Below are 22,907 nucleotides of genomic sequence, written 5' to 3'. Positions count from 1 at the left end.
ACTCTGCCCAATGTTTCTCGCCGGCGCCTGGGATCGAACCCAGGACCACAGGATCACAAGTCCAGCGTGCTGTCCGCTCGGCCGACCGGCTCCGTGCCCAGGTTGGTTGGTTGTCCAGGTTGTCTCCTTGTTCCTGTGTAAGGTCAGTCTGGTCATCACTGCGGTTCCGGGTTTGATCCCCGGTGGAGGCGGAAACAAATGGGCAAAGTTTCTTTCACCCTGATAAGCCTGTTCACCTAGCAGTAGGTACCTGGGAGTTTGACAGCTGCTACGGAATGTTTCCTGGGGGGGGAGGGGGGTGCAACAAAAAGGAGGCCTGGTCAAGGACCGGGCCGCAGGGACGCTAAGACCCGTAATCATCTCAAGATAACCTCAAGAAGGCACTCTCATACCATCTCCAACATTTATTTTTTCCTTGCCTTTGTTTTAATGTGAAAAAAGGTTTAAAATTCGGTCTGACGGGGATAGGTGGAGGCTAATGGAAGCAGAACTCGGAAGACAAGCATGGTACCATCGTATTATGACTAAGGCATGGCTATGACTAAGGCATGGCTAAGACTAAGGCATGGCTATGACTAAGGCATGGCTAAGACTAAGGCATGGCTATGACTAAGGCATGGCTATGACTAAGGCATGGCTATGACTAAGGCATGGCTATGACTAAGGCATGGCTATGACTAAGGCATGGCTATGACTAAGGCATGGCTATGACTAAGGCATGGCTATGACTAAGGCATGGCTATGACTAAGGCATGGCTATGACTAAGGCATGGCTATGACTAAGGCATGGCTATGACTAAGGCATGGCTAAGACTAAGGCATGGCTATGACTAAGGCATGGCTAAGACTAAGGCATGGCTAAGACTAAGGCATGGCTAAGACTAAGGCATGGCTATGACTAAGGCATGGCTATGACTAAGGCATGGCTATGACTAAGGCATGGCTATGACTAAGGCATGGCTATGACTAAGGCATGGCTAAGACTAAGGCATGGCTAAGACTAAGGCATGGCTATGACTAAGGCATGGCTAAGACTAAGTCAAGGCTAAGACTAAGTCAAGGGTAAGACTAAGGCATGGCTAAGACTAAGTCAAGGCTAAGACTAAGTCAAGGGTAAGACTAAGGCAAGGCTAAGACTAAGGCATGGCTAAGACTAAGGCATGGCTAAGACTAAGGCATGGCTATGACTAAGGCAAGGCTAAGACTAAGGCAAGGCTAAGACTAAGTCAAGGCTAAGACTAAGTCAAGGGTAAGACTAAGGCAAGGCTAAGACTAAGGCAAGGCTAAGACTAAGGCATGGCTAAGACTAAGGCATGGCTAAGACTAAGGCATGGCTAAGACTAAGGCATGGCTATGACTAAGGCATGGCTAAGACTAAGGCATGGCTAAGACTAAGGCATGGCTATGACTAAGGCAAGGCTAAGACTAAGGCAAGGCTAAGACTAAGTCAAGGCTAAGACTAAGTCAAGGGTAAGACTAAGGCAAGGCTAAGACTAAGGCATGGCTATGACTAAGGCATGGCTATGACTAAGGCATGGCTAAGACTAAGGCATGGCTAAGACTAAGGCATGGCTATGACTAAGGCATGGCTAAGACTAAGGCATGGCTAAGACTAAGGCATGGCTATGACTAAGGCATGGCTAAGACTAAGTCAAGGCTAAGACTAAGGCATGGCTAAGACTAAGGCATGGCTAAGACTAAGGCATGGCTATGACTAAGGCATGGCTAAGACTAAGGCATGGCTATGACTAAGGCATGGCTATGACTAAGGCATGGCTATGACTAAGGCATGGCAAAGACTAAGGCATGGCTAAGACTATGACACTATGGCACACATGAGTTGAGTCAGCGATTTTTCATAAAACAAATCACGTGCTGAGAATCCTTTAGCAGATCATACAATTCATCCTGGATTTCTTCGGGAATCCTGGATGCATCCAGGGAAGGAAAGAATGAGTCCCTTTGCCTCCCTGGATGCCTCTTCTTCTGTGAGCTCAGGGAAACACCGATGATATTCCTTTTCAAGGTATTCGAAGTACTCGGTACTCTCCTCATTCAAGATCTCATCTGATTCACCTTCACATTCCTCTACCACACTTCACAGTTTCTCGAACATGGCAATGTTCACATGGCTGACTTTCCAACGCAGGTTTTGCAGTTTGGATAAACATGCCTGCAGATCGTCTTGAAATCGGATAATGTGTGTTCCCTTTCGAAGAAGTTTCAGGTTCAGCTTATTCAGCTGGTCAAAAATATGAAGTAAGCCACTCGTTTCTTGTTATCTTCAACATAAAAGTGAGCCAGGGCGGGTCACTATGTATTTTGGACTTGGAGGAACACTCTGATTTCATCTTTCAGCTCGAAGATACGATTGACAACATTTTCTTTTGACAGCCAGAGTGCAGAAGAGATCAGGCTCATGGTCAGAGTTCATGTTTTGTTGCAGAGTCCTTTGAACAGACGGGTGTTGAGGACCTCAGCTTTGAACAGACGGGTGTCGAGGACCTCAGCTTTGAACAGACGGGTGTTGAGGACCTCAGCTTTGAACAGACGGGTGTCGAGGACCTCAGCTTTGAACAGACGGGTGTCGAGGACCTCAGCTTTGAACAGACGGGTGTCGAGGACCTCAGCTTTGAACAGACGGGTGTTGAGGATCTCAGCTTTGAACAGACGGGTGTCGAGGACCTCAGCTTTGAACAGACGGGTGTCGAGGACCTCAGCTTTGAACAGACGGGTGTTGAGGACCCCAGCTTTGAACAGACGGGTGTCGAGGACCTCAGCTTTGAACAGACGGGTGTCGAGGACCTCAGCTTTGAACAGACGGGTGTTGAGGATCTCAGCTTTGAACAGACGGGTGTCGAGGACCTCAGCTTTGAACAGACGGGTGTCGAGGACCTCAGCTTTGAACAGACGGGTGTTGAGGACCCCAGCTTTGAACAGACGGGTGTCGAGGACCTCAGCTTTGAACAGACGGGTGTCGAGGACCTCAGCTTTGAACAGACGGGTGTCGAGGACCTCAGCTTTGAACAGACGGGTGTCGAGGACCTCAGCTTTGAACAGACGGGTGTTGAGGATCTCAGCTTTGAACAGACGGGTGTTGAGGACCTCAGCGTTGAACAGACGGGTGTCGAGGACCTCAGCTTTGAACAGACGGGTGTTGAGGACCTCAGCTTTGAACAGACGGGTGTCGAGGACCTCAGCTTTGAACAGACGGGTGTCGAGGACCTCAGCTTTGAACAGACGGGTGTTGAGGATCTCAGCGTTGAACTGACGGGTGTCGAGGACCCCAGCTTTGAACAGACGGGTGTTGAGGATCTCAGCTTTGAACAGACGGGTGTCGAAGGCACCAGCTTTGAACAGACGGGCGTCGATGGCCCCAGCTTAGAACAGACGGGTGTCGAAGGCCTCAGCTTTGAACAGACGGGCGTCGAGGGTCCCAGCTTTGAACAGACAGGTGTCGAGGACCTCAGCTTTGAAGGGACGGGTGTCGAGGACCTCAGCTTTGAACAGACGGGTGTCGATGGCCCCAGCTTAGAACAGACGGGTGTCGATGGCCCCAGCTTAGAACAGACGGGTGTCGATGGCCCCAGCTTAGAACAGACGGGTGTCGAAGGCCCCAGCTTAGAACAGACGGGTGTCGATGGCCCCAGCTTAGAACAGACGGGTGTCGAAGGCCCCAGCTTACACATAATTCCAAGTTTTGATAAGAGACTTAAACACATTTGCAGAAGTACAAGAAGAGTGCGGGAAATAAATACAGACGACTCTGAATCACACCAGGACGATCTAGACAGGATTTTAAAATCGACTAAAAGTTGCTAGATGCAGTTTAATGTTGACAAATGTTAGGGAATCTGAGCTTAATTAATATGAATATAGTTCCCAGATATCAGCAGGATAATGATGAAATTGGAAGATCTCAATGCAACAAAGATTTAGGAAACATGAATAGTAAGGAATTTAATCCAAATAATTAATTCATAAATGTGTTTAATGAAGGTAGTATGATATTGGGATTAATTCCCCAAAATATCTACACTGAGGTGTATAACTCTCTTTGTATATTTTATTATGTCTATTTATTTAGGTATAAGTATTTATTTATTCTAAATGCCTCCGTGTGTATTTTATCTCTTTGAATATTCCTTTTCATCTCTTCTTTTACCTTTCACCTTGCTCTTTCCTTATATTTCTAACATCCACCTTTTCTCCTTAATATCTTCTCTTCCTTTTATACCTATTTATTACCCAGCACTGTTTCTTACCTTTTTAATCTTCCATTCCATTTCAACTTTAAAGTTTTTCGTTACCTCAACTTTTCCTTCTCACCCTTTTCCCTTCCTTCTCACCTTTTCCCATTCCTTCTCACCCTTTTTTTATTCACTTTCTACTCTTTTTATTCCTTCTGAACCTCTCAGCCTGTTGGACCAAGTTATCACAAGTCCAGCCTGGCCCCAGGCCGGACTTGAGGAGTAGAGCCCAGAACCCACTCCAGGAATTCTCAGATATTCTCCAGGTATACTTCAGGTATACTCCAGGCATACTCTGATATTCTCAAGGTATTCTCCTATTCGTTTCAACATACCTTCCATATCTTTTCACCCTCTTCTGCTCCTCAACTCTGTATCATTTCTTATCAACTTTTTCCATCCTTTTTCAACTTTTCTTTCTTCAAAGCCTCTTCAACTCCCTGGCGTTTATCAATCCCACTCAATCTCTCCGATTCCTTTTGAATCTCATTGTCTCTCCTGGTCACTAGTCTACTGCTGGACTAAAAGTGTCCCCAGGCGATGTAAACCCATTACGGCGGGGAATATAAAGTTACAGAGCGGGTTTACCTACCACACCAACCACCACACGTACCGTGGTTGACGGTGTTTGGGGGGCGGCGTCCCCGATGACTTTGCCAACACTCTATCAGCTCATTAACTGGCATCCCAATACCTCTGGTGCCATTAGAGCCAAAAAATGGCCAAGTCCATTTTCTGTTTCTCCAGGATGGTCAAACTTGGAGCCATCATCAGTTACAGTCGTCTTAATGGTCTCCTTGAGATCTCTCTGCTCCCTGTCTTTGTTATACAGTAAGAAATTCGTGGGTTTTGGTGGTGGGCATTCCAATTTAGGGGTAAGATATACACCGGGTATACCAGAAAGAGGAGTATACCTCTTGATGCATACCATCGTCTTGAAATGATAGTCCTTATAGTATAGTCCCAAAGTACTAATATGTTGTGATGGACCACCAGAAAACCACTTTTTGGTACTATCATACCACAAACTGTGGTATGTGTGGTGACTTTTAATTTTATAGTCTGGAAAAAAAAAACAGATAAAAACTAAACTTCAATATTCCTAGGCCTAGTATAGCGTATATATGTGTTACATGAGGCCGAAAATAACCAGTATTAGGCCTAGGGTAGCTAAGAGAGCTTATGGCTTATATTTATGTTGTGGTTAAAAAAAAATTCCTGTTTATCTAAATTCAGTAACCCAAAAGTGAACTTTTTGGTGGTCACTCACGGCATAGTGGTACTTTCAACCAGTCACGATAAGTACTTTTGTTTTAGGATACGTTGCACGGTGAATATGTTAATTTTATTGACATACATCAGCTAATATGAAAAGTATGTGAGTGGGGAGCCGGTCGGCCGAGCGGACAGCACGCTGGACTTGTGATCCTGTGGTCCTGGGTTCGATCCCAGGCGCCGCCGAGAAACAATGGGCAGAGTTTCTTTCACCCTATGCCCCTGTTACCTAGCAGTAAAATAGGTACCTGGGTGTTAGTCAGCTGTCACGGGCTGCTTCCTGGGGGTGGAGGCCTGTTCGAGGACCGGACTGCTGGGACACTAAAAAAAGCCCCGAAATCATCTCAAGATAACCTCAAGATAAGATGTGTCGTGCAGTTGATCCGGCACCGCTGCAATGTTGACATTTTTTTATTTTTTTTTAATTTATATATAGAAGAGTTGTTACATTTTTGTACAGCCACTAGTACGCATAGTTAGTTAAGGAGACTAGTTAAGGAGAGGACCTTAATGCAAATCTTTCCTGGAATAAGACCCACCAAGTCATTTAACAACCAGGTACCCATTCACTGCTAGGTGAAGAGGGGCTACAATTAAGGATTGGCGCCCAGTCAATCCTCTCCGGCCAGGATACGAAGCCAGGCCAAACCGCTCGCGAAGAGCTAGGCGAGTGCTTTACCATTGCGCCACTGGGACTGCTTGAGTGTGTGTGTGTGTGTGTGTGTGTGTGTGTGTGTGTGTGTGTGTGTGTGTGTGTGTGTGTGTGTGTGTGTGTGTGTGTGTGTACTCACCTATTTGTGCTTGCAGGATCGAGCATTGACTCTTGGATCCCGCCTTTCCAGCTATCGGTTGTTTACAGCAATGACTCCTGTCCCATTTCCCTATCATACCTAATTTTAAAAGTATGAATAGTATTTGCTTCCACAACCTGTTCCCCAAGTGCATTCCATTTTTCCACTACTCTCACGCTAAAAGAAAACTTCCTAACATCTCTGTGACTCATCTGAGTTTCCAGTTTCCACCCATGTCCCCTCGTTCTGTTATTATTACGTGTGAACATTTCATCTATTTCCACTTTGTCAATTCCCCTGAGTATTTTATATGTTCCTATCATATCTCCTCTCTCCCTTCTTTTCTCTAGTGTCGTAAGGTTCAGTTCCTTCAGACGCTCTTCATATCCCATCCCTCGTAACTCTGGGACAAGCCTCGTCGCAAACCTCTGAACCTTCTCCAGTTTCTTTGTGTTTCTTCAGGTGGGGATACTCTAAGACGGGTTTCACGTAGGCAGTGTAAAGCGCCCTAAAAGCCTCCTCATTTAGGTTTCTGAATGAAGTTCTAATTTCCGCCAGTGTAGAGTACGCTGCTGTCGTTATCCTATTTATATGTGCCTCAGGAGTTAGATTAGGTGTCACATCCACTCCCAGGTCTCTTTCTCGAATCGTTACAGGTAGGCACTTCCCCGTGTGTGGTGTGTGTGTGTGTGTGTGTGTGTGTGTGTGTGTGTGTGTGTGTGTGTGTGTGTGTGTGTGTGTGTGTGTGTGTGTGTGTGTGTGTGTGTGTGTGTGAGTGACGGGCCTAGATTACATATTCCCCTTACATAGTCTCCCTTTACCTCAGTCTGTGATAACCAAACAGCAATTACTGAGGCAGTGAATAATTACCCAGTTGAGATTCTCGGTAATGGATGTTATTATTCCAACTGTTCCACTTAGCATATTTTAATTAAATTATTTAGTAATTGTTATTTATATTGATGTGATTTATTCTACAGTTTAGTTGTATTAATTAAAGTGTTTCATCACATTGTTTGGTTTCAATTATAGTTTTGTATGATTTATTATTCAGAGTTCATGTTATTCATTTAGTTATATTATTTGAATTGTTTTGTAAATTAATGGGAGCATTATATGAGTGTATAGGTAAGGGTGAGTGGAAGAGCAGTAAGCGGTGGAGCATAGGGAATAGGAGGGAAGGGGGAGCATCGGGAATGGGGGGAAGGGGGAGCAGAGGTAAGGGGGGGGGAGGAAGACCCCCATTCCCTGCTCTTCACGTCCAAGCCTTCAACTCCCCAACACTTGAGAGATCTAGACGCTGTAGTCGCACTCGTTACCAATAAAGAACAATTTTGTAGTTATTTGACTGACACGTACAGCTTAAACGACCTTAATGTGCAGAGTTTAACCGCTGACCAAATTGTCAGCTGGTTATCGGAGGCAGTAGTTGCCTTGCTCCTGTCGGTAATTGGCCCGCCTGCCGTCCTCAACGACGTCCCCACTGAACCACCCGCCGTCCTCGACGACGTCCCCACTGAACCACCCGCCGTCCACGACGACGTCCCCACTGAACCACCCGCCGTCCACGACGACGTACCCACTGAACCACCCGCCGTCCACGACGACGTCCCCGCTGAACCACCCGCCGTCCACGACGACGTCTCCACTGAACCACCCGCCGTCCTCGACGACGTCCCCACTGAACCACCCGCCGTCCTCGACGACGTCCCCACTGAACCACCCGCCGTCCACGACGACGTCCCCACTGAACCACCCGCCGTCCACGACGACGTCTCCACTGAACCACCCGCCGTCCTCGACGACGTCCCCACTGAACCACCCGCCGTCCACGACGACGTCTCCACTGAACCACCCGCCGTCCTCGACGACGTCCCCACTGAACCACCCGCCGTCCACGACGACGTCCCCACTGAACCACCCGCCGTCCTCGACGACGTCCCCACTGAACCACCCGCCGTCCACGACGACGTCCCCACTGAACCACCCGCCGTCCACGACGACGTCCCCACTGAACCACCCGCCGTCCACGACGACGTCCCCACTGAACCACCCGCCGTCCACGACTCCTGTGCTGGACTTCCTGTCGTCAGTGAACTTCAACTTCGCGGCGAGGTTCGCGTTTAGCTGGCCTCTTGCGAGCTGTGTTTCCGGCGAGACTCAGTAACAGGTGTGCCAGGGAGTGCTACTGGGACAAAGTGCTACTGGGAGGGAGTGCCACTGGGAGGGAGTGCCACTGGGAGAGTGCCACTGGGAGTGCCACTGGGAGAGTTTTCATTGGGAGTGCCACTGAGAGAGTGCCACTGGGAGGGAGTGCTACTGGGAGAGTTCTACTGGGAGAGTGCCACTGGGAGAGTGCCGCTGGTTGGGAGAGTGCCGCTGGTTGGGAGAGCCACTGGGAGAGTGCCGCTGGTTGGGAGAGCCACTGGGAGAGTGCCGCTGGTTGGGAGAGCCACTGGGAGTGCCACTGGGAGTGTGCCACTGGTTGGGAGTGCCACTGGGGAAGTGCCACTGGGAGAGTGCCACTGGGAGAGTGCCACTGGGGGAGTGCCACTGGGGGAGGGCCACTGGGAGTGTGCCACTGGTTGGGAGTGCCACTGGGAGAACGCCACTGGTTGGGAGTGCCACTGGGGAAGTGCCACTGGGAGAGTGCCATTGGTTGGGAGTGTCACTGGGAGGGAGAGTGCCACTGGGAGAACGCTAGTGGTTGGGAGTGTCACTGGGAGAGTGCCACGGGGAGTGCCACTGGGAGGGAGAGTGCCACTGGGAGAACGCTAGTGGTTGGGAGTGTCACTGGGAGAGTGCCACGGGGAGTGCCACTGGGAGGGAGAGTGCCACTGCGAGGGAGAGTGCCACTGCGAGGGAGAGTGCCACTGCGAGGGAGAGTGCCACTGCGAGGGAGAGTGCCACTGCGAGGGAGAGTGCCACGGGGAGGGAGAGGGCCACTGCGAGGGAGAGTGCCACTGCGAGGGAGAGTGCCACGGGGAGGGAGAGTGCCACGGGGAGGGAGAGGGCCACGGGGAGGGAGAGGGCCACGGGGAGGGAGAGGGCCACGGGGAGGGAGAGGGCCACGGGGAGGGAGAGGGCCACGGGGAGGGAGAGGGCCACGGGGAGGGAGAGGGCCACGGGGAGGGAGAGGGCCACGGGGAGGGAGAGGGCCACGGGGAGGGAGAGGGCCACGGGGAGGGAGAGGGCCACGGGGAGGGAGAGGGCCACGGGGAGGGAGAGGGCCACGGGGAGGGAGAGGGCCACGGGGAGGGAGAGGGCCACGGGGAGGGAGAGGGCCACGGGGAGGGAGAGGGCCACGGGGAGGGAGAGGGCCACGGGGAGGGAGAGCGCCACGGGGAGGGAGAGCGCCACGGGGAGGGAGAGCGCCACGGGGAGGGAGAGTGCCACGGGGAGGGAGAGTGCCACGGGGAGGGAGAGTGCCACGGGGAGGGAGAATGCCACTGCGAAGGAGAGTGCCACTGCGAGGGAGAGTGCCACTGCGAAGGAGAGTGCCACTGCGAGGGAGAATGCCACTGCGAGGGAGAGTGCCACTGCGAGGGAGAGTGCCACTGCGAGGGAGAGTGCCACTGCGAGGGAGAGTGCCACTGCGAGGGAGAGTGCCACTGCGAGGGAGAGTGCCACTGCGAGGGAGAGTGCCACGGGGAGGGAGAAAGAATATGAATAACAAACTAATAAGTTAAAAATAGCCTGTTTCCGGAGCCTGACCCCCACACCTGTCCCTCCCCTGGCTGACGACCCCCACACCTGTCCCTCCCCTGGCTGACGACCCCCACACCTGTCCCTCCTCTGTCTCAACGACCCCCACACCTGTCCCTCCCCTGGCTGACGACCCCCACACCTGTCCCTCCCCTGGCTGACGACCCCCACACCTGTCCCTCCCCTGGTTGACGACCCCCACACCTGTCCCTCCCCTGGCTGACGACCCCCACACCTGTCCCTCCCCTGGCTGACGACCCCCACACCTGTCCCTCCTCTGTCTCAACGACCCCCACACCTGTCCCTCCCCTGGCTGACGACCCCCACACCTGTCCCTCCCCTGGCTGACGACCCCCACACCTGTCCCTCCCCTGGCTGACGACCCCCACACCTGTCCCTCCCCTGGCTGACGACCCCCACACCTGTCCCTCCCCTGGCTGACGACCCCCACACCTGTCCCTCCCCTGGCTGACGACCCCCACACCTGTCCCTCCTCTGTCTCAACGACCCACACACCTGTCCCTCCCCTGGCTGACGACCCCCACACCTGTCCCTCCCCTGGCTGACGACCCCCACACCTGTCCCTCCCCTGGCTGACGACCCCCACACCTGTCCCTCCCCTGGCTGACGACCCCCACACCTGTCCCTCCCCTGGCTGACGACCCCCACACCTGTCCCTCCCCTGGCTGACGACCCCCACACCTGTCCCTCCCCTGGCTGACGACCCCCACACCTGTCCCTCCCCTGGTTGACGACACCCACACCTGTCTCAGCCCTGACTGACGACATCCACACCTGTCCCTCCCCTGACTGACGACACCCACACCTGTCTCAGCCCTGACTGACGACACCCACACCTGTCCCTCCCCTGACTGACGACACCCACACCTGTCCAACGTCTCCCACACCTGTCACTCATTTATCTGATGCGACAACATCGCCTTACACTTTGAACACGTGAAGGGCCCTTTGTCGCTGTCGACGACTTGGCTCGTGTTCTCGACATTCCTGGCTCACCTTCTCGGAGGGGTTCGACTCCAGGTGAGACCTTCACACACACACACACACACACACACACACACACACACACACAACATAAATTTCATGGTGAAGGTTAATGGATCTCCGCCTACACTGGGTCCTCCAGGTGTACACAACACTGGGGCCTCCAGGTGTACACAACACTGGGGCCTCCAGGTGTACACAACACTGGGGCCTCCAGGTGTACACAACACTGGTGCCTCCAGGTGTACACCAACACTGGTGCCTCCAGGTGTACACCAACACTGGGGCCTCCAGGTGTACACCAACACTGGGTCCTCCAGGTGTACACCAACACTGGGTCCTCCAGGTGTACACCAACACTGGGTCCTCCAGGTGTACACCAACACTGGGTCCTCCAGGTGTACACCAACACTGGGCCCTCCAGGTGTACACCAACACTGGGCCCTCCAGGTGTACACCAACACTGGGTCCTCCAGGTGTACACAACACTGGGTCCTCCAGGTGTACACAACACTGGGTCCTCCAGGTGTACACAACACTGGGTCCTCCAGGTGTACACAACACTGGGTCCTCCAGGTGTACACAACACTGGGTCCTCCAGGTGTACACAACACTGGGTCCTCCAGGTGTACACAACACTGGGTCCTCCAGGTGTACACAACACTGGGTCCTCCAGGTGTACACAACACTGGGTCCTCCAGGTGTACACAACACTGGGTCCTCCAGGTGTACACAACACTGGGTCCTCCAGGTGTACACAACACTGGGTCCTCCAGGTGTACACAACACTGGGTCCTCCAGGTGTACACAACACTGGGTCCTCCATGTGTACACAACACTGGGTCCTCCAGGTGTACACAACACTGGGTCCTCCAGGTGTACACCAACACTGGACCCTCCAGGTGTACACCAACACTGGGTCCTCCAGGTGTACACAACACTGGGTCCTCCAGGTGTACACAACACTGGGTCCTCCAGGTGTACACCAACACTGGGGCATCCAGGTGTACACAACACTGGGTCCTCCAGGTGTACACAACACTGGGTCCTCCAGGTGTACACCAACACTGGGCCCTCCAGGTGTACACCAACACTGGGTCCTCCAGGTGTACACAACACTGGGTCCTCCAGGTGTACACCAACACTGGGGCATCCAGGTGTACACAACACTGGTGCCTCCAGGTGTACACAACACTGGTGCCTCCAGGAGTACACAACACTGGGAGCCTCCAGGTGTACACAACACTGGGGCCTCCAGGTGTACACAACACTGGGAGCCTCCAGGTGTACACAACACTGGGGCCTCCAGGTGTACACAACACTGGGGCCTCCAGGTGTACACAACACTGGGGCCTCCAGGTGTACACAACACTGGTGCCTCCAGGTGTACACAACACTGGGTCCTCCAGGTGTACACCAACACTGGGTCCTCCAGGTGTACACCAACACTGGGGGCCTCCAGGTGTACACAACACTGGGTCCTCCAGGTGTACACAACACTGGGTCCTCCAGGTGTACACAACACTGGGTCCTCCAGGTGTACACAACACTGGGGCCTCCAGGTGTACACAACACTGGGTCCTCCAGGTGTACACAACACTGGGTCCTCCAGGTGTACACAACACTGGGTCCTCCAGGTGTACACAACACTGGGTCCTCCAGGTGTACACAACACTGGGGCCTCCAGGTGTACACAACACTAGAGCCTCCAGGTGTACACAACACTGAAGCCTCCAGGAGTACACAACACTAGAGCCTCCAGGAGTACACAACACTGGAGCCTCCAGGTGTACACCAACACTGGGGCCCTCCAGGTGTACACAACACTGGAGCCTCCAGGTGTACACCAACATTGGAGCCTCCAGGTGTTGTGAAATATAAGTGCCACTCACACAATTATTATTTAAGTAATTGTTCCTGTAATTAAAGTTATACTGAAGACATTATCACAGTAATTATTAGTTTTATGATGGATTATTTCCTTTATATTTGAATTAATTTACTTGTGTATGGGACAGCATAGGGCCAAACTTAAATTATTTTTATAGTCCTACTTCACATACACTGAGGGGAGGAGGGGACTTATCCCCTCACCTGCTGAGGGGAAAGGGTATTATTTCCCCACAAATAGAGGGGAAAGGGATATAACCCCCCTCCACCCCCCACAGCTGGCGTGAGGGGCACCACCCCCTTCTCCTGAAACTCGCCTGGCAGTAAAAAGTATAATTAGATATTATTGTTTAACCGAGCCAAACCTGTCCTTCACTCTACCCTTCAAGGTCATGAAGAATGATAGCGTGTGGACCACGGCGTGCGTCATGCCAACCACCACAGCCAGCTGAAACAGGCCTGGAAACTCCTACTCGATGTTATTAATTCATTTCCTCAAATTATCAATAAATTTTGTAATTATAAGTTATATAATAATTCAAAGTGATTGAGAGTGGAAGATGGTATTACAACGTCGGTGTTCGGGTGGTGTGTTGAGGAGTCGGAGTTCGGGTGGTGTGTTGAGGAGTCGGAGTTCGGGTGGTGTGTTGAGGATGTCGGTGTTCGGGTGATGTGTTGAGGAGTCGGTGTTCGGGTGGTGTGTTGAGGAGTCGGTGTTCGGGTGGTGTGTTGAGGATGTCGGTGTTCGGGTGGTGTGTTGAGGAGTCGGTGTTCGGGTGATGTGTTGAGGAGTCGGTGTTCGGGTGATGTGTTGAGGAGTCGGTGTTCGGGTGATGTGTTGAGTAGTCGGTGTTCGGGTGATGTGTTGAGGAGTCGGTGTTCGGGTGGTAACCTCAGGACTACGAATCCGAAGCGTTGTCCACCCGGCTGTCAGGAGTCAGGGGACACAACAGAACGAGGGGACACGACGGAACGAGGGGACACGACGGAACGAGGGGACACGACGGAACGAGGGGACACGACGGAACGAGGGGACACGACGGAACGAGGGGACACGACGGAACGAGGGGACACGACGGAACGAGGGGGGACACAGAACGAGAGGACACACACACACACACCTTTGGCGCGAAATCAAAGACCCAGAGCTCAACCCCCGCAAACACATCTAGGTGAGTACACACACACACACACACACTACACACTACACACACACACACACACACACACACACACACACACACACACACACACACACAGACGACAGGCAGGCCGGAGGTGAGGTGAAGCGGGCCGCAAGAGCCACAGCTCAACCCTGCACAGGCACAACTAGGTGAACACCGCACGGTTGTCGCCACCTACCGGTGTGTGTCAACAGTTTATCACCCGCCGACGTCGTCCTGGTGATTCACGACTCATAATACAAAAGCCAGAGGAAGGCAACCTTGCTGGCGTGCGTATATATAGCCCCTCACTATGTATTCATACATTCACATATTCATGTTCTCGCGCACACACAAAAGATTTGTTTTGACCCTCCAACAGAATCATTGTGGACCCAAGACATGCATTATATACATATTATATACATTTTAAACACACACACATTACATAATATATATATATATATATATATATATATATATATATATATATATATATATATATATATATATATATATATATATATATATATATATATATATATATATGCGAACAAGCTTGAATGGTCCCCAAGCCAATATGCAACTGAAAACTCCAGCCGCCAGAAGGATTCGAACCCAGACAGCCAGGAGCACTATGCACCTTGGTGTACAAGGTTCTTTAACCACTCGACCAACCGTGACTGTACAAAACATTCGTAGCCGAGGCTATTCCTTGGTTCGGAAATCTCGGAAAAGAAGGGGGGGGGGGACCCGTAGCCTCGGAGGAAATCACACATAACGCATTGGAGGGAATGTTTAGGTTCCCTCCAATAGAGTTTCTATGTATTTGGTCTGGACAATACGTGACAGTTTATACCCAGATTCAAGAGAGTGATTTGGTCGTCAGTGAGGTTGATTCCAGCAAGGTTTAAGAAGCCTTCTCTGGGTCGAGGAATCGCCATAGGTCCTCTAAATAATGTTGTCAGTTTCTTGATGATCCTCGACCCAGAGATGGCTTCTTAAACCTTGCCAGAACCAACCTCACAGAGGACCAAATCACTCTATTGAATCTGGGTATAAACTGTTACATTATGTCCAGACTAAGTGGGATGGCTCGAAAAGTGGAGTTGGAAATCCTGTTGGACGACATATTCGACCTTGAGGCGCAAAAGAAGGTTACCACTAAAGACACCTTGCAAGCGGAACTTATTGCAGGAGGCAAGACTCGAGGAAACTACAGAAGCACCATACAATCCCCCGAGCTCAAAGCGGCAGCTAAGAGGGAGCCGGTCGGCCGAGCGGACAGCACGCTGGACTTGTGATCCTGTGGTCCTGGGTTTGATCCCAGGCGCCGGCGAGAAACATTGGGCAGAGTTTCTTTCACCCTATGCCCCTGTTACCTAGCAGTAAAATAGGTACCTGGGTGTTAGTCAGGTGTCACGGGCTGCTTCCTGGGGGTGGAGGCCTGGTCGAGGACCGGGCCCCGGGGACACTAAAAAAGCCCCGAAATCATCTCAAGATAAGCTCAAGATAAGAGCCTTCGTGAGAATAAGGAGATTGTTGTCAGGAGAGGTGACAAGTCGCGAATATATGTTATTCTTAAAAAAAGACAAATATCTGGCAAAAATGAACATCATACTCTCTGACCAAACTAAATTCCAAAGGGTAACGAAGGACACTACAGCCGAATTGAAAACGAAGGTAAATAGATTGATGGAAACTGTGAACGCCAAGAAATCCGGACTCCACCTGCCAAAGGTTATCGAGGAATACAAACCTGGGTATGCGTATGGGAATGTCAAGACCCACAAGCCTGGAAACCCACTTCGGCCAATCATCAGCCATATACCCACACCCACATACCGACTAGCTAAGCGACTCAACTGCCTGCTGACTCCTTATGTGCCTTGTGCCTTTAGCTTGAAATCTCCAAAGGAATTCATTGACTTACTGCGGGGAGCACGGGCCACAGGGATAAGAGCCTCTTTGGATGTAGAGTCGCTGTTTACCAACGTACGTGTGGATGAAACAATCGGGATGATAATGGACAGAGTGTATCGTGATCCGGCCTGTACTCCTCTTGACATACCAGAGAGCATACCGAGAAAGTTACTCCAAGCTTACACTAAAGAGGCACCCTTCTTGAGTCCCGATGGGCATATGTACAAGCAAATAGATGGGTCGCCATGGGTTCTCCCCTAGGTGTCCTGTTAGCAAACTTCTACATGGGTACCATAGAGCAAAGGGTCTTAGTTAACATGGACTTGAAACCCGCCATATACTGCAGGTATGATGACGACATATTTATGCAGGTACCTGATGTCAGACGTCTGCAGCAGCTGAAGGAGGCATTAGAGCAAAATTCATTGTCGAGTTTCAATTACGAGATGGAGAATGATGGCAAGCTGCCCTTTCTAGATAAAACAGTCACGTAAATGAATGGAGGCTTCCACACTGCAGTCTACACTAAGGTAACAAACATAGGAATGTGCCTTAATGCCAATAGTGACTACCCAGACAGGTACAAGAGGAGTGTTGTTAACACTTATGTCGACCGTGCTCTCAGTCACAGCTCAGGATGGAAACAAGTCGATGAAGAACTCTGTAGGGTCAGGCAGGTCCTTGTCAACAATGGCTTCTCCAATGGTTATGTTGAAGACATTATAAAAAGAAAGGTGAAACGCCATGCAACCTCTGAAGAGTCTAACACAAAACTTGTACCTCCAATTAGACTGTTAAACAGGAACTTCTTTTCGACGGCTCATAAAACGGAGGAAAGTGTCTTGAAAGACATTATTAATAGGAACGTTATCCCTACAAACAAAAATCAGAAGATACAATTGACAATTTACTACAAAAACAAGAAAACGGCCAACCTACTCATAAAAAACTCTCCAGACACCAAACAGAACGCCTTGAAAGAAACCAACGTCGCCTATGCCTTCACATGCCCACTTGGGGACTGTCAACCCCAAAAATCTCAGTATATATGTAAGAAAACAACGTCTCTTTCTAGGTGATTAACAATACACAAACAACAGGGCTCCATCAAGGAACATATAATCTCCTCTCACAACCAGACCATCACCAGAAAAATCTTAACAAGCAACACAGAAATAATCGATAGATACAGCGATAGCAGGAGACTCGACATCAGCGAGGCATTACACATCAAAAAGTCAATACCAGCAATAAACAGCCAATTAACACAAAACTATATTCTACCCCCTTCAAGACCCCGAACCAACATAGAAGCAACAAGAGAAAATATAGGCCAATAGGCCTTCTGTTGTTAATTTCATTCTTATGTTCTCATATGCAAATTATAAAAGTGATGTGTATTCTATCTTGTCACCTCACCCAAAAACATTTGTCATATCACCTCACCCCAAAACGAATATAAGCATGAAATGATACGTGTAAACCTGTCTTTGAAAATGTGAGAAGTCCTTGCAAAATGCTTTTAGGCGTCAGACCATAAATAAAAAATGAGAAAATGAACTTTGGAGAGTTAATTTTTTCAATTACCCTCGACAGTGAAGAAAAACAAAGAAATATTAAGAAGATTCGTACTAGAATCATTAATCTTACCCTTTCGGTCATATTTAACAACATATGTTTACAAGAAAGCCTGCTACCAAAATATATTATATATATATATATATATTATATATATATATATATATATATATATATATATATATATATATATATATATATATATATATATATATATATATATATTCTTTGAATGCAAATATATCGCCAGGTAACAAGGGATAAATTGTGAATGTGCATAATAATAACTGGTGTTAATAACTGGTGTGAAGGGGGAAAGAAGGTGGAGGCGCGAGAGATGCCAGATGTTTAAGCGGTTAACCCTTTCACAAGTAAACAGTGGCACGGGCAAAATACCCAAGTGTTGGGAGACGCAATAAAGCGTTTACAACACTAACAGGTCTGAGCAAGGCGACGAGAGCGTTTAACCTGTGAAAATATACCATCCCAAGGTGAAACTCTCGCTGTGAAAGCAGGCCGCGCGCGCGCCTGTGTCTGAATGTGCAACTATGTGCTTGTGTGTGTGTGCAGCTATGTGTGTGTGTGTGTATGTGCAGCCGTGTGTGTGTGTGCCAGCGCCATCAACTTATGGTAGAATTGATAAGGTAGATAAAAACATTATTTAACACGAGTAGAACACACGTGGAAGCTAAGTACCCAAATGACCCACAGGGACATTAGAAAGATTTTTTTCAGAATAGTTAATAAGGGAATGCATTAGGCAGTGATGTGGTGGAGGCTGACTCCATACACAGTTTCAAATGAAGATATGATAGAGCCCAGTAGGCTCAGGAATCTGTACACCAGTTGATTGACCGTTGAAAAGCGGGACCAAGGAGCCAGAGCTCAACCTCCGCAATCACAACTGGGTGAGTACAAGTGCAAGGTGATGGAAAAGAATCAAGAACCAGGGGACCGAATGGCCAATATACGATGAAGGGAAACTACCTCCCTATAACGTCTAGAGAAAAAGACCTGGGAGTGGACATAACACCAAACCTAACTCCAGAGGCTCATGTAAACAGAATAACGTCAGCCGCATAATCTACTCTGGCAAACTTCAGAACATCCTTCAGGAACTTGAGTAAGGACGCTTCTAGATCACTGTATACCACTTATGTGAGGCCAGTCTTAGAGGATGTCGCCCTGTCGTGGAACCCCCATCTTAAAAAATACATAAGGAAGCTCGAAAAGGTGCAGAAGTTTGCAACGAGGCCCGTTCCAGAGCTGCGCTGGATGAGGTACGAATTAAATTTTTGTTTATCTAAAGATAAACAAAATTTACACCATTGAACACTCGAGAACGAATCGTACACCAACATCAAGGATTAAATCGTTCGTAAAAGTGTTCGTATTCCACAAGTTGGAACAGTGTACCGTCCGTCCTAAAAAGAAAAAAAAAAGCAGTCTTGACGGATAAACGGAAGCCAAAATGAGGATTAAAAAGGGTTGTATTTTGGTGTTGTGTTGCGTGTGTTGGCTGGGAGCTTGCCTCCTCCCCCCCCCCCCCCCCCCCCCCCACACACACACACGCGCGCGCGCCTCGCTCCCCCATACTGAGACCTGCTACTGTGCTGACACGCCCATATTCATGCTGTGTACTGTGCTGGCACGCCCATGTTCATGCTGTGTACTGTGCTGCACGCCCATGTTGATACTGTGTACTGTGCTGGGACGCCCATGTTGATACTGTGTACTGTGCTGGGACGCCCATGTTGATACTGTGTACTGTGCTGGCACGACCATGTTGATTCTGTGTACTGTGCTGGCACGACTATGTTGATACTGTGTACTGTGCTGGGACGCCCATGTTGATACTGTGTACTGTGCTGGCACGACTATGTTGATACTGTGTACTGTGCTGGGACGCCCATGTTGATACTGTGTACTGTGGTGGCACGACCATGTTGATACTGTGTACTGTGCTGGGACGCCCATGTTAATACTGTGTACTGTGCTGGCACGACCATGTTGATACTGTGTACTGTGCTGGGACGCCCATGTTGATACTGTGTACTGTGCTGGCACGACCATGTTGATACTGTGTACTGTGCTGGGACGCCCATGTTCATGCTGTGTACTGTGCTGTTACCGGTGCTAACTGTGATTTACCATTTACGAACAAACAATTCCACTATGTATGAGTGTAACGTCAACTAAGCTTCCGTACCTACCGTCTTCTACTGTCACTACCCCGTCTTCTACCGTCACTAATCTTCTCTACTGCCACTTATTGAAACCTCTCTTAACATATTTGGAGGAACTTGTCAAGTTATAAATTCTGGAAAAAAATATGAATATATAGGAAACGGGGAAATATAAGACTATGAATGGTCAGGAAGTGAGTCGTGTCCAGAAGCACACGTACCTGGGAGTGTGTGATGGAAACACCCGCCAGAGTAAACAAAAAATGCTGAAATCAGCACCTTGGGTAAATCCCGACTGCATCCTCTAGCATTTTCTGGGGCGGGTGCTGGGGGTACTTATCTTGCGGATGTTACAAGCACTATTCGGTCCCTGATCGACTATTGTTATGATCTCAGCCTACAGGAGAAACGAGTCTCCCCCTTGAGAGTTATTCAGCAAGCCTGACCTAACTAGATAGTATCGGAAATATAGAGGCGATAACACAGATGTAAAATAGTTTGTTGGATTCAACGAACAATTTAAGATTATGGGCAGTGCATGAGGAAATAGATAAATGACTAGTTAGGACATGTCGATACTTTGCTGCAGGCGCGAGGCTCGCTTCTGGAGGGCTTTGAGCTCACTTGAGGCCAGACATCGCAGGGGGAAAGCCGCGTTCCGTTTGAGCTCCCGTCAGAAAGGAACCCCTAGTGATATATCTCCAAGAGAAGAGAAGTGTGTAGACATGCCAGCTGTGGAATTGAGCTGGGAACGTTGTGGTCTCAAGTCCTGGACGGCGAGGAGAGTATTAAGCCACGGGATAGCGCCCTCGACTAGACAATCTGTGGTAAGCACGATTTAAGCCAGTTCATAGTGATTGCTTGTAGTTGGTCGTGTGCCCAGCAACAGTAGCAATGATTATTGATAAGTTAGACATGTTTTGATAAGGCAGAAAGCCTAAAATAAGAGAGTGGAGAGGGAGGAACGTCATGGAACACGGAGCGATATCCGTCTCCTCTGAGCGCTGGCAGGTGACTCGGCTCCCGACGGCGGAGGGCCCTCCCAGAGTGAGAGAGGCCCACCGGGCGAGGTGGAGCATGGACCAGCCCAAAAACGGGGGAGTCCACTCTCACAGTATGTAGAGGACAGATAGAGGTTGGAGGCAAACATATTGTGTGATTATTTTTGTTTATGTGTTAAAGGGGAAACATTTTTATTGGAGTGTCGATGGGTTGCAGGTTTGTCTTTGGGGAAGAAGTTGCTGAGAACTTCGAAGCCAGCACAGAGGAAGTAGTTGATGAGACTCCAAGGTAGTGGAGCAGAGGACCTCGAGCTGTGAGAAGAAGCAGTGAAGAGGAGTGTCACGTGCTTCTGTAGAGGTGGTGAAGCACCATAGTTGCTCGAGGAAACTTCATGGTGTAGCAGCCTGGAGGAGCTGCAGAGGATCCTGGTAGTTAAGCCCAGAAGAACCTGAAGATATCAGGGTAGTGAACTTCCAGATGTGGAAGGGAAGTTCTGGTGGATTACTTGTAGAGAGTTCATAGTGTTTGGTTGTCATTAGGGTGCAAGACGCAGTGAGAGGTGAGTGACTGTTGGCATTCTTATGTCAAGGAGTGTTTTATACTGAAGTTTAGAGTTACAGTCGTAGGCTGGATTGCCTACAGATGTATGTGTTCTAGGACTGATAGAGTGATTGATTGATCATTGTTGTGTATCAAGGAACATTTATACTGATATATATATGTTATTGCATTCAATGCTGATTTTCCTTGTACATGTTTATAGATATATTCTCTTGCTGATAGTGCAACATTGTAGTATAAGACTTGATCTACTTGAAGAGGTAGATAGTATCAGGTGGGGAATCAGAAGATAGGATACCACTTGATAAGCTGATGATAGACTTCTGATGGTGTTGGAGTGCAACCTGATTGTAATAGTATAGAGTATAGGATTCATTATTATTATATGTGTGTATGTATTGTGTATGTGCTTTGTCCAGTAAATGTATCCCAATTTGCTGGTGTTTGCCCTTGTCCTAGTGAGGCTTCCCAGGAAATAGTAAAGAAAGAGAGAGAGAAAGTACCAAGAACCACTCCTGTGGACAGGGTAGGACGGAAAACTAGTAAGTCAAAGGGGATTGAGGAGATCATCTCACATAAGGAGAGAGTGGGGAGTCACAGCGGCTCGAGTGGGTGTGTGCACGTGACAACGAGGCTAAGTGTTGGAGCCGCATCCCCTAAACGTGTGACGTTGAGCCCCTCTCCAAGAGCCAGAAGCGCCCAGTGTGATCTGGTAAAGTATAAGCACTCTACCGAGTTGTGGGTTGGGTTGTCCGTAAAGAAGGATCAACAACGACAACACCCCCCACCCACAAGACTACAGTACTATGCAGCAGCACTCGTTTTGTCTTTCATAGTACTTTCACTAGTCACAGTCTTTCACAATAGTTTGCATGTATACTGTGACAAACTATTTCACGGTGGCGGAAGATGGCAGGGCGGTGTGTGGGTGTCGTGGTAAGGGAATACGCTGACCGTGGAACTGTGAACAGGAAAATTGAACTTCGACTTAATAATTATCAATCATCCGCACAAGCTGAACTGCAGGCCATTGTGGCTGGTGTAGATGAAGGTAAGATAATTATCAGGAGAAAGCACTAGGCCATTACGACTATACAACACTTGGAAGGGATCAGGAATTACGATAAGACGAAAAAAGCAGAGGAGCACTTGACTCATCAAACATTCAACACCCAGTCTCCATGTCCATAGATGAGGACTGTAAGACAAGGTGTGCGATGGAGCCACGAGGCCACGAAGTGACACTGATGCCTCTGTTCCCCCTAGCAGTAATATTAGACCCTGGAGTTAGGCAACTGTTGTAGGCTGCATCCTGCCTCGATAGGCCTAAGGACAGGCTTCCTGTCCCCGACAACGGTTATTTTATATAAGAAACAAAGAACCGAGGTAAAATTCCTTGAAGGCGAGGCTTTAAAAAAAAACTGAGATACGAATGAATGGAGAAGATATGAAAGTTGGAAGAGAGAGATTAGGAGTTTATGATGTGGCTCTTCCCTCTCCCACCATCCCCGGGGCAAGGGGTGGAGACTTGTGGGATGGGGCGGGGGGTGAGATGGGTGGGATGGGGCGGGGGGTGAG

The 22,907-nt window shown here is 49.4% G+C and overlaps 1 protein-coding gene across 1 annotated transcript; it reads right to left on the bottom strand.

Moving 5' to 3' along the window:
• Positions 1-9,106: 9,106 nt before the first annotated feature.
• Positions 9,107-15,023, bottom strand: LOC138355237 (uncharacterized). The gene is made up of 2 exons (XM_069310100.1): positions 14,939-15,023; positions 9,107-9,945 (listed from the first exon to the last, which is right to left on the bottom strand). The coding sequence occupies exons 1-2, from the start codon at positions 15,021-15,023 to the stop codon at positions 9,107-9,109; spliced, it is 924 nt and encodes a 307-aa protein (XP_069166201.1).
• Between the last annotated feature and the right edge of the window lie 7,884 nt (positions 15,024-22,907).

Source organism: Procambarus clarkii, chromosome 66, assembly GCF_040958095.1.
Source record: "Procambarus clarkii isolate CNS0578487 chromosome 66, FALCON_Pclarkii_2.0, whole genome shotgun sequence".
Lineage (NCBI taxonomy): Eukaryota > Metazoa > Arthropoda > Malacostraca > Decapoda > Cambaridae > Procambarus > Procambarus clarkii.
This window is presented reverse-complemented; position numbering and strand designations above follow the sequence as displayed.

What these genes read in the sequence shown, in the direction of transcription:
- LOC138355237 (XM_069310100.1), bottom strand. Translation starts at nt 15,023, where the DNA reads ATGGCGATTCCTCGACCCAGAGAAGGCTTCTTAAACCTTGCTGGAATC. An exon ending in AATCACTCTCTTGAATCTGG is followed by an intron (nt 9,946 to 14,938) that starts GTATAAACTGTC and finishes TCTCCCTCGCAG; the next exon opens with TGGCACTCTCCCTCGCAGTG.